General features: G+C 36.5%; 1 protein-coding gene across 1 annotated transcript; it reads left to right on the forward strand.

Annotated features, from left to right (window-relative positions):
• Positions 1 to 533: 533 nt before the first annotated feature.
• LOC144439026 (SH3 domain-containing protein 19-like) lies at positions 534 to 10,546 on the forward strand. The gene is made up of 14 exons (XM_078128268.1): positions 534 to 989; positions 2,314 to 2,416; positions 2,901 to 2,971; positions 3,916 to 3,984; positions 4,372 to 4,494; positions 4,895 to 5,080; positions 5,618 to 5,664; position 5,772; positions 6,215 to 6,506; positions 6,997 to 7,058; positions 7,470 to 7,619; positions 8,076 to 8,274; positions 9,186 to 9,298; positions 10,078 to 10,546. Exons 1-14 carry the CDS (start codon positions 597 to 599, stop codon positions 10,210 to 10,212), a joined length of 1,944 nt encoding a protein of 647 aa, XP_077984394.1. The 5' UTR covers positions 534 to 596; the 3' UTR covers positions 10,213 to 10,546.
• Positions 10,547 to 12,526: the final 1,980 nt, after the last annotated feature.

Consider the following 12,526-nt stretch of genomic DNA (forward strand, 5'->3'; position numbering starts at 1 on the left):
ATGCTTTTTCAAGTTCATTTCAACAACAAGGGTCATTTTCCTCTCAACAACAAGACCCATTTTCATCATCACCACGACAACAACAACAACAACAACAACAACAACAACAAACTCTTGATCCATTTTCCCAGGATCCTTTCTCATCACAGATGCAACCAAAAGACTCATTTTCATCACATGCACAAAAAGACCCATTTTCACCCAAACAAACACAGCCAGACCCATTTGCAAGCAGTCAAATGCAACCAGACCCATTTTCACCCAAACAGACTCAATCAGATCCATTTGGGAGCTGGCCTCCTCCAAGTGCAAACACACAAAGCTCCCCATTTGGAGCGTCCTTTGACACAAAACCAGTTCCCTTAGTACCGATAAGCTCACAAACAGCGCCACCACCGGCAGTGCCATCATCAAGACCCCGACCAAAACCAACTATCATTAAACCCACTGAACCTCGTGCCTCTGCTGTTCCAATTACTGCTCCTCCTCCCCCAGTAGCAAGTGCAAGAACCAATAGAACTGCACCCTTGGCATGGCAACCAACTCCCCAACAAAGGGGGAGTCCAAAAACTGCAAGTAAAAACGATTCAAACAACATGGGTTCATTTATAAAGGAGATAGAAAGTTTATATACAAAGCCTCCATCCCCTCAAACTGTTGACCAGCAATCATCCGATAGTACAAGTGCAATAGCTACACCAGTAGTGAAACCACCATTAGCTGGTAGTCCAGCTGTGAAACCACTACCACCACCATCTTCTGGTAGTTCTACTGCAAGGCCAACTATTATTAGACCCACCACTGCAAAGAGTAAAGGAGGCCCTCCACCACGGCCTTCAGGAGGACCTAAAGTGTCAAGTGGTTCTACAGCAGCATCTTTACTTGATATGCCTATACCAGACACTGACGTTCATACAGACACACTGAAGAAAAGTAGCAGTACATCAGCTTTAGGAAGAGCACAGTCAATGAGGACAGCTCCTGCAAGAGTAAGTAGATAAGACTACAGATACACCTTTAGTATCCTGAATTGACACAGACAAGTACTTGAAATAGTAGTCACTTTGTACACTTGTCAATGTGTCATAGTCTGGTAATCAAAAAGAGAAAAGATTGTATAGTTTGACCACTAGGGGGCACTATTCAACAGATTTCATGTGGACATGTGGGCCAAAATCATGGTACTGTGGCATACTTCAAAAATCACACTTTCTAACATTTCATGGCAAATGTTAATAACATTCCTGGCCGATTGAAATAGTTGTGATCCTTCTGCCTTTTGATTGTTTTACTTCTTTGAGTGCCGTTACCTTATGGAAAGTTTAAACGGGAATGCCAAGCCAGGAAGTAAAGGTATTTTCATAAACTTTAGGTTCTGGAGAGTCAAGGGTTGTCGGTGACATAAGGGTTGAACCACTGTGGTCAGGGTTCAAACCCATTCAGGGTTTGATTAAATTTACCATGCTGTAAGTAATAAGAGTGTCATTCAGTTTGACTCTACCAAACAACACAGATTTTCCCAGGTACTCCAGTTTCCTCCTGCACTATCACTGAACTCTCCTCCTGTTATTGGGCAATGCCTGTTGGATGGTTTATAAATAAAGTAGCAGAGAACAAAGCTCTACAGTCAAAACAAAAATTATTGAAATATACAATGCAAGGTACTTACAGGCCCAGTTTATTAGGTGTTAAAAACAGATGTCTAAGAGGGCCATTGAAACAATTGGTCCAGAACGAAAGAGTGACCCCTTTTAACCCCTATGGCTCCACTGATAAGATAACACTAATGTGAGAGCCTGGGATTGAATCCCTGGCCTTTAAAACTTATGACACAATCAATCATCGTTGCCTTTGATTTGTTCATGAATAAATTCGTGTATAATTGGGTGCATTATGTATTCATGTCGTCGACCATTTTAGTCAGAATTGTTTGTTCTATTTAGAGCTGTATTTATAAATTGACTGGTACATATACTTACAAGTAAAATATATATCTATATAGTATATGTGTGATATAGACTGTAGATGTCACTTTAGGCAGATCTCAATTACAATGGCGGCACCTGTAATACAGTACATTGTCTTTGTTTCCTCAATACTAGTGTTTGGCTACTTGAAGAGATAGAGGTTGTCACTTCAGGTTAAGATACAAGATTTTATGTTGATAAAATACGGGTTAAAGCTTTGCCGTTTTCTCCTCAAAGCTATCATTGTGTTGATAGCACAGTGTGTGTATGTATAGTGATGCCAGGACTTGTCAATGTATGTTTATTTTTAGACAGTTTTTTATTCAAATGTGTTATTCTGTTGTAGCCGTCGGATCAGCCTAAGAAGAAGGCTCCTGCTCCGCCACGTCCATCTCCTATGACAAAAGGTCCACCTAAGCCTCCAAGAAGTGCTCCTGGAATACCAGGCAGTAAAAACACAACAGGTAAGGAACCAAAATGTAATAGAATTTCAGTTTGTTGTTGTTGTTGTTGTCAGATTTTGAGGTAGCTGGGACTGAAAACCATTGTTGTGTATGGCTTACATAGTAATCAGCATGTACTGTTTCTGACATAAACTAGATGAATGCATAATAGTAAATGGTTATATTTAGAATGTGAATTGTTGCTTGTGAACTTCATGGTATAACAACTGTATTAACATTTTAGACAACTCAAAATCTAAAGATCTGAAGAAAAAAATGATGTTTTTTCAATTGTTAGCTTCTAGATTATTCGTGGTGTTACTTTGACCTCATAGATGTGAATGGGATTGTTGTACATTATATTTTCAAGTTGTATTAATCCAACAATACCTAGGGGGTTTCTTGAAATTCTGTATGATTATTCTCTAAAAATGGAATATTGGGTGTCATAGGGCATAACATAATATGGGTGCTTTTTATATTTGACTAGCTTCCCAACCAAGGGGTGCACCAAATCTACCACCAAGGCCTGAACCTGGACATCCACTATATAAATATATGGTATGTATTTATCACCATTTTCTGGTTCCAAGATGCATTGCACAGGACGGCTCTTATGTTCTTACATTTAGTCTTGTTTTGTCCTTATTACATTTGAAATAACATTTTCATCAGGAAATAATGGAAAGAAATGTTGACCTCTTTGATTATGAGTGATTTTATAGAACAAAGACTAAACGCCATCAATGACAGACAGTGATTTTACAGGTGAACCCAGGGTATGGTCAGGTGACAACCATCCCCCTGAGTAGCATGTGCAAACCCCTCAGTATATACACAATACATGGCATTGTATGGAGAGACACGCAATGCATCATGGAACAGTCTATTGGAATGTTTGCATAAATGTTCTTCCGTAGTGTCTTTTAGGTTTTCCAGTACTTTGATTTTAAAGATGAAGAAAAATTCTTCTTTCCACTATATCAATGACTATTGAGGGGCTAGGTATTTGTATTTTTGTAATAATTTTGACAACTTAACATAAATTTGATGGAAAACATTGAAGATTAAAATGACATTTTGTGTTTTTGATCACTGCAATAGAGACGACTCATTAATATAATGTTGGGTTGTTGTTTTTATATAGCGCTTTTATTTATATATAGCACTAACATATACAAGTAGCTTAATTACAACACAGTCTGTGACCTAATGTTGTATTCATAGTTCAGTGACAATGTCTATCTGGAGCCTAAAGTGCTACCAGCAAATGCTAGTGTTGACAAGACAAAGCAGCGCCTGCCATCTGTGACTAAAGTACTAGTTGCACTTTTCATAGCAATATCATTCTGCGACCTTTGTTCCTTGAGCTCTCTTGTAATTGAGTACCATTAGCCCTGAACTGGTTAGCTTGGGTATCTATCTGTTAGCTACTAATTACCTGTAATAAAACAATTGTCAGTGATGTTGATTTGTTGATTATGTGACATGGTTTGTTTTAACAGGTAACAGAGCCACATGGTATAGCAGTGTTTCCATACAGTAAACAAAATTATGATGAACTGTCATTTGACGTAAGTTAATATGTTGTTTACCTGCTGTTCAGTAAGTTACCTTTAATATGTCATGTTAGTGCTGTTTGTAGTTACTGGTAATGTACCATGTACTTGCCATTCTTTAAAGTACTGCAAACTAGTGAAAAATCTTTCCATTATGTTGCATCATATGATAGTCATGTGTGACTACCAACTATAGTTGTGTCACATGACAGTCATGTGATAACCATGTATGGTTTCACCTTATAGCAGACTATTTGTATCCACTCTCAATGTTGTTAAAAGTCTAGTTTTCATGATTTGGAGAAAAACTACAAACAGATTTTTTTTTTTTTAAACCATAAAATTTTTAGTGTTTGACGCCACTAAACTTTGCATACGACGCGATGTAATTTTGTCTTCCAGAAAGATGATGTCATCATTCTATTGAGAAAGGTAGATGAGGATTGGCTGTTTGGAAGGAACGTAGATGACGAAGGAATGTTCCCCAAGAAATTCATCAAGATTGTGAGAGCCTTACCAGGAGAGGTGGGTTTCGTGCTGCAGTTTCTGATTCATCTTGAGACATAGATTGAGTTATAATACATTGTACAGTGCTATAATAGCTCCTCAATACCTGTTATCTTCAAATAAAACAATCATGAATAGCTGTATTCTGCATGCCATTGTGGTACTTATGCATGTCTGCTGACTCCCATTAGATGATGAGTGTCCGTGGCAAGAAATTCCACTGAACAATGAATGTGACACAAGTTTCAACTCAGTGTTTCTCAGCAATCATATGTGATGACTAATGTACGTGATTTAAAATTATGAAGTGACTTTATTTCCTACAGTAGTGTTCCCCTTTAACAGTATCCAGACAAGTTGAAATGTCCATTCACCAAACTCTGTATGAATTATATTTTTTCTGTTAATGATATGACAGAGTCCTGGCAAGGTGGAAGGACCATGTGCTGTTGGTGTGTATGACTATTATTCTAACGCACCTGATGATTTGACCTTCAATAAAGATGACTTCATCAAACTACTGTCAAGGGTTGGTGATGATTGGTACAAGGGAGAGTGTAACGGAGAGATTGGGATGTTTCCTAAGAATTACGTAGAAGTTCTGGTAAGTTACAACTCATATGAATATTACAGCGGCAATCAAGGTTTCAGTTTGCTAAGATAGACACAAACTGAAACTATTATTGTTCAATGTGGTAGATTACACAATGGGGTGATAGCAGTTCCTCTGTTGTGTGAATCTAATCACTCTGTAATCAAGATAGTGTAAACATTGGAAGTCCCAAAACAGCACTGCAAGATTATGGAAGTCATCAGAAATGCCACCCTACAGTGACTACAAAGAAACCAACATCCATTCAATAACATGTATATCAACATGTTACAACAATAGTTCTAGTTTGTGTCTTTCAAAGTAAGCTGAAACCTTGATAGCTGCTGTAGTAACTGTTTTTAGTTTGTCATTAAGTACATCATGTTTCAGTTACTCACCATATGAAGTGGCTTTAGCTGTACAACATTAAGATACCTTGGTGTTGTAGCATTAACTTTCATTTCTCGTCACTAAAATTAGTTACTTTATCAGAGATGTTCCTGACACTCGATTGTTAAATCTATCACTTGTCTTATGTTCATCTTACAGGAGGATCTTCCTGAAGAGAAAGAAGAAATTAAACCAGATACACTTAGGTAATTTTTATTTCCTCTGTATGTTTCATTTGTGAGGTCTTTTCAAAGAATAACATATTCATTGTTTCCTCTTAAGGCTTTTTGAAAGTGCAGAAATTTAAGATGAGTGTGGCGTATAAAGGTTGCCATGACATTGTGTCACAAACACTACAGATTGTGTACAACACTAAATTTTACACTTGTGTCAAAGTCAAAGACGTAAGTCTATTGTAGTAATTATAAATCGGTCAAGTGATCTTGTACTTTTGATTTGTAAAATATGATATTAATATATGTACATATGGAGATTTTTGGATGCAAACCCAAAAATTAATTAGATTGGATAATATTGCACCATACTATGTGTACTGCTACACAAATATTTTTACCCAAACGGGATTCAATACTGTCCACAATATACGATATTAGTTAATTCATAACATTTCACAAAATGGTTTTAAAAAAATGATTCAGTTGCAGCTAGTGGCTAAAATACAACATCCATTGCAGTGTGAAAGCCCATATTAAGTTTTGTTTCATGTAACACTCACAAAAACCCCCTAAACTGTAGATCTCATTGACTTTGTCTTTCAGTGGACCACGTTGTAGAGCTCGGTTTGACTTTGAAGCCGAAGGAGAAAACGATCTTGACTTTGAAGAAGGTGATGTCATCAGACTTATAGAACCTGTCGGTCAGGAATGGATGAAGGGAGAACTCAATGGAAAAACAGGGATCTTTCCATTGGAATTTGTGGAAATCATTGAACACTTGCCAGAAACAACAAAAGCTATGTCGATGCCAAGAGGATTTGCAGCACCGGCTGCTGAAATTGTGGTTACACCGCCAACCCCAGTATCAGATGGTGAGTTGATATTGACTAAAACTTTGGTACCATGATACTACTTAACTAATCATTATGATCCTAAAGGCCAATGTCAGATGAACTGTAAAGTTTGGGTGCAAAAAAGACCATTGTTTGGCAGACCTGTGTTTATGCTAATGATCAGCAGACTCGTTACAATGAATGATAGTGGTCAACAATGCCATCATATTTAGCTCTAAATTTGATCTTGATAATGTTTTATGGCATTTATGTTTACTAGCTATCTAGTCATTGGTTATTTACTTGCCTTCACTACCAGCATTGCTTAGAGATTGATTACATTGAGAAACACCACATTCTGGGATGATGATGAAAGTAATTGAAACATTATACTTTTACACACTTGATATGGATGCTATAAATGATTGTGGTAAACCATATGCAATCGTTTTACTTGAATGTTATGAGTTGTATGTTTCATATATGTAATTCATATATGCAATGTATATTTTGGTTTTTTTGTCAATAGATAATGTTGTATCTGCTTTGTATGACTTTGATGGCATGAATAGTACAGAACTTAGTTTTAAGGTAAGTGTCTTCTCTGTGACTTTGAAAAGTAACATATCATTGTTTGGTATGTTATAATATAAGCAGAACTTAAATACTGCATTATGTGGAGTAATGATGGTCAAATAGTTAGATTGGCAGGCTCACCCAAGAAGTTGAGTGAAGTAAAATAGAGGTAGTTATAGGTCTGAGCCAAGGGATGATCATCGAAATCTTTAGCACAGTGTGGGAAAATGCTGATGTCATTAATACTAGACTATCATGTATAGCTGAAATGATTGTAATGCACCAGTATAGCACCCCCAGTGGCCAAAGTATAAAATCTTTTGTCTTTTTAAAACACTGTTATTCAGCTGTACCACTTGAGATAATTCTTGTACTGATCCACTGATGAGGTCCTTCGTCTAATGAGAGCTCTATTGTATATTTCAGACTGGTGACAGGATTAAAGTTACCAATCAAGTCAATGAAGAATGGTTGATTGGTGAATGCAATGGTCAGAAAGGAAGATTTCCATCAAATTTTATTGAATCAATACCAGCAAATCTACCTCCAGAAGATACCACAGTGTCATCAACACAGGTTTGTATACTACAGCGCTTACAAAGATAGCATTCTTAGTTTCCATAGTAACAGACAACACTTACAACGATAGCAGTCAATTTCCATAGTAACAACATCACTTACAAAGATAGCATTGTTAGTTTCCGTAGTGAATGAAAAAAAGACAAAAGATTTTGTACTGTGACCACTAGGAGTGCTATTCAGATGCAAGGAAGCACAGTAGTTGAGTACTGTAGGCCTCCTTCAAAAATTGTTATTCCAAGTGTTTTAAGGCTAAATCAATGGCAATCTCAACAAGTCTCAATAGAACTGCTTATTATTTAAAGCTTGTATAATTTTCTTAGATTTCACGAAATTAACTTCATGTAATTTAGTGACTGCTTCTTGTATAGGTACGTTGCGGTCTCTTAATAATAGTGAGACAGATCTATGTAAGTAACATCTACACTTTAAATCATATATTTATTTCCACAGGTGGATGGAGGCTCACATTGCATTGCTAAATACGACTACGAGGCGGCTTCATCGGATGACCTAGATTTCAAAGAAGGCGATAAAATTATATTACTAGAACGTATTAGTGATGATTGGTACAAAGGTAGTTGCCATGGAAAAGAAGGAATGTTTCCTAAAGCCTTTGTGGACGTGGTGGAAGATCTTCCAAAAGATATCAGTAAGTGGGTGCATTTGTTTCTTGTACAGCCCATTTCATATTAGTGTTCACTGGTTCTGTTTTGATATGACCACACAGAAACCAATAATAAACTGCACATTCTAAGTACACCATGATAGCAAGATTGCAGTTTCTTGCTTTACTTTGTCAAAATGAAATAAATCAATTAAATATACTGCAACTATAGATGTAGACAAGCAGGTGCCTATGTTTTGATGTTTGTATTATATGTCTGCATGGTGGCCTGTTGGTTGATTTCATTTAGACAAAGTTACAAGAAACGATTCATTCAATCTTTGCTATCTTAAAGTGTGGTATATGCAGTTTCTTTTTTGTGTCTGCATGGTTGTACCACACAGAGCCAGTAAACACTAATCTGAAATGGGCTGTATTGTACTGCATTACTTTGATTATGTAACCTGGAGTGGTGATCATTAGGTATAAAGTAAAGGGGCAATGCCAAGTTCATATTTTTTGTTTGTTGTTTTGTTTGTTTGCTTGTTTGTTTGTTTGTTTGTTTGTTTGTTGTTGTTGTTTTTTGGGGGGGTTTTTGTTGTTGTTTGTTGTTGTTGTTTGTTTGTTTGTTTGTTTTTTGGGGGGGGGTTGTATATTGAGGTACCTACCAATAGTATTTTACTTGACCATTACTTGCTATTGGCATAACTCAAACATGATATATAGGCATAATATCTTGGCTAAATGGGTAATTATCAATGATATAACACAAATGAATATAGAGATTAGAGTTACCAGGGTTTTTCTTGAAATGGAAACTGTAGAGGAACCATGTCAGGATATAGTAGTGTGTAGTAATTTTACCAATGACTCAGCTATACAACATTAAACACCACCTTCAAAATTTAAATCTGTACAGAGCACACATATGACTTTGTATTAATGTTTCATTCTAGGCTCAAAACGATCTTCAACCAGACAACGAGGTGGTTCGTTTGAAGAACTCATGCCTAAAGCTGAGGCCCTCCATGATTTTACAGGAGAAACTAGTGGTGAACTCACCTTTAAGGTAAATATAGTAACGGAAGTTTGACATAAACCAAGCACTGTCATAATTGAAAAGTTCCTGCAAGGACACTGACCCTGCAAAACCAAACACAAACAAAAGCTGTACTCATTCAAACAAAAATACAAAATTTAAACCCACGTTCTGCATCACAACAAAGTTTGTCTACGTAAATTGCTCAAAATATGACTCAAAACATCATAATTGCCATTATCTCTCCCATTATTTTCCTAAATTAAGCTTGTGCAGGTATAATTATACTATCCCCAATATTTTCCTTCATTCAGCTGGAAATTCCATGTGACCTAAGAGTTTTGTCACCTCTCACCTTTGACCTGTAGTGACAATGCTCTTTAGGTAACTCATATTTTCCTTGGCTAACTGAAGCAAAACATTAGTAATAATGTAAACAGTGCTACTATCACATTCTCACCCAGCCCATGTAGTCTGCAGATCCATGGGGAAACACAAAAATAACCCTCCCTACTTCAGTGAAGACAACCGTAGAGCCAATTACGAACAAGCGACATCTGCCCCACATACACACTTGCTCTAAAAGTACTAAATAAAAGAACAGTAACTGCCATTAATAGTAGACTGGGTGACATGTTTGTTGAGAATTTTTTTTTTTTTTTTTTAATTTGTGTCGTCACACCACTTTAGACAGAATGTCCGGACCAGAAACAATTCTTCTTTTTGCAGCCTATTCCCTATATACTCTGTGTCTGTTTTTAGTTATTATTTCCTTGCAATTATTCTTTGTTTGTGTAATTTATTCACAGGCTGGTGATGTCATTTACTTACTGGAGAAAGTGAATGATGATTGGTACAGTGGAGAATTGAAAGGCTCAGTTGGACAATTTCCTGTTGGATTTGTAGAAATCATTATACCCTTACCTGGTGCTGGTGGATTATGAGACACAAAGTGAAAATAGACTTATAGATTTTTGCTAGTATAGTCAATATTTTACAGTAGAATCAGTGTGAATGTTTTTCATTCTCAGTATGTGCAATTTACAATGTTTTTACCCCTATGCGCCATAAAGCAATGTTTTTCCTAGCACTGGAGATAGATGAAGTTAACCTGGGTTTGCCAAATGTTACCAATGTTCCTTTGCCGTAGTATTGTTACTTGTATTTAAGAAAAACACTATATACATATTAGGGACTGTAATGTCTGTCCGGTCATGTCAGAAACTGGCAAAATATTATGGAATTTTCATGTCAGAGTGATGACTTGATAGATGTACCGATGGAGTTATTTGATATTTGAATAGTGCAGCTGGTTCTGTGAGGAATAGAGACGTTGTGTCTTTGTTAGCTATTAGCAGTCATGTCTGTTGGTACTCAAAAAATGATTGGTTCTATCACGTGTTGTTGTAGTTGGGTTGACTGAGGAACAATCATGGTTCAAATCCTACCCAAGGACTTGTAGATTCCAAGCTGACCAGTCTAAACTGTTTAATCATCATGACTTCACTTATTGGTAATCACAGCGTAGTGTGGTAGTGTGTTTATGGCAAAATGGTTTTGGTAGTTTGAAGAAAACTTTGGTGCTATCCCTGGTTGTAGGAGGCTAGGAAAAAGTTGTAGTATGTGGTGTTGTGAAAAAGAGATAAGTTCTAACATTTGCCTGTTATGGGTAGAAACAGCTTTGCAGTTGTTTATTGTTTTGATACAACAGTGGAAAGGTTGGTATCAATGGTTGTAGTAGACAAGCATAGAATTGTAGCATGGTTGTATGAGCAAAGTCTGCAGAGAAGCAGAGACGACTCCTACCTAGGACCATTGCTTGTTATTGACAATCACAGCTCTGTAGTGTATTTAAAACAAACTAGTGTGGTTCTGCTGTAGAGAATAGATAAATAGATCCAAACAATGGTCAGCAAGCGTTGAATTGTAGCATGGTTTATAGTGAATTGTGGAAAGCAGTAAGTCCAACCATTACTTATATTATGGACACACACGGCATTGCAGCAGTCATGACCAAAAATTATGACTGCGTAGGAGTATGTGCAATATACTTAAAAAGTGACTGAGCGATATTTTCACTTTTAAAAAAGAAAAGATTTGAATTTGTTTTTCTGTGACTGAAAGAGCTTGTAGTAGTTATGTAAAGAAGTAACTTTTCAGTAAAAAATATGTATATGCATGAAAGGATATTATTACTTGGTCACAAATTTATGGTTAGAATATTATGATAGTGATAATACGTAATCAACTCCTACTGTACTATGAGGAGATTGGTTAATATGAATTTTAAAGATTAACTTGAAGAGAAACTTTATGTGAGGTGTGAGGCTTACAGAAGGTGAAATCTAATCGACGTGACATGACATGTGCTGATGTTAGCGCTGTTCAAAGATTATTACAACATTTATTATATGACTCTGGTAATCCAGCGTTCAGTTTACTATGCTAGGCACGAACTAAATCTATTGTTCTTCAGTGTGGTAGTTTAAACAAGTGGGTGATAGTGGTTCCTCTGTTGTGTGATTCTAATCACCCTGTACTCAACATAGTGTAAACATTAGAAGTACTAAAACAGTACACTGCTAGTTCATGGAACTCTGTCAGTAAAACTCTGCGATGCCTCCCTACTGAGACTATAATTAAACCAACGTCCATCACTGGTATCACTGTTGTATCAACATGTTGCGACAGCAGTTTTTAGTTTGTGTCTATTTTAGTAAAATCGAAGGCTCAATTACCAGAGAAATAACATGTATACCAAGAATGACTACTTTTTCTGTTATCATTTTACCGATATTGATTGTTGTGCCATTTTCCACATATATGTTTTAGTTTATAGTAGCTATGACAGGTCCTAGTATTTCACAATGTGATAGCTCTGTTTAGTAGATCAAGTACAAAGAAATTTGTTACATGTTAGAGGTCAAAGTTCATCTGGCCATAGACTATGATGGAAAAGGGTCATTGACAGATTAGACCAGTATCTAATACTGCACAGACATGTACATAGAAAATTATGTATGAAATATTATTTTGAATAATTATTCTCTGCATTGCAATGTTAGACTCATGATGAGATGTGTGACTGTATGCATTGAAACCCTGATGTACTGTTGCAAGACTGCAAAGTACCATATTGGGTATTGTGCCGATAGTCTGTGCTACACACACAGAATATCGGAACACCATTCTAGACTTAGAGATTTGTCATTGTTTAGGGTGTTCCATTCATAATGTTGCTTACATTGACTGATTCTC

Source organism: Glandiceps talaboti, chromosome 8 (genome assembly GCF_964340395.1).
Source record: "Glandiceps talaboti chromosome 8, keGlaTala1.1, whole genome shotgun sequence".
Lineage (NCBI taxonomy): Eukaryota > Metazoa > Hemichordata > Enteropneusta > Spengelidae > Glandiceps > Glandiceps talaboti.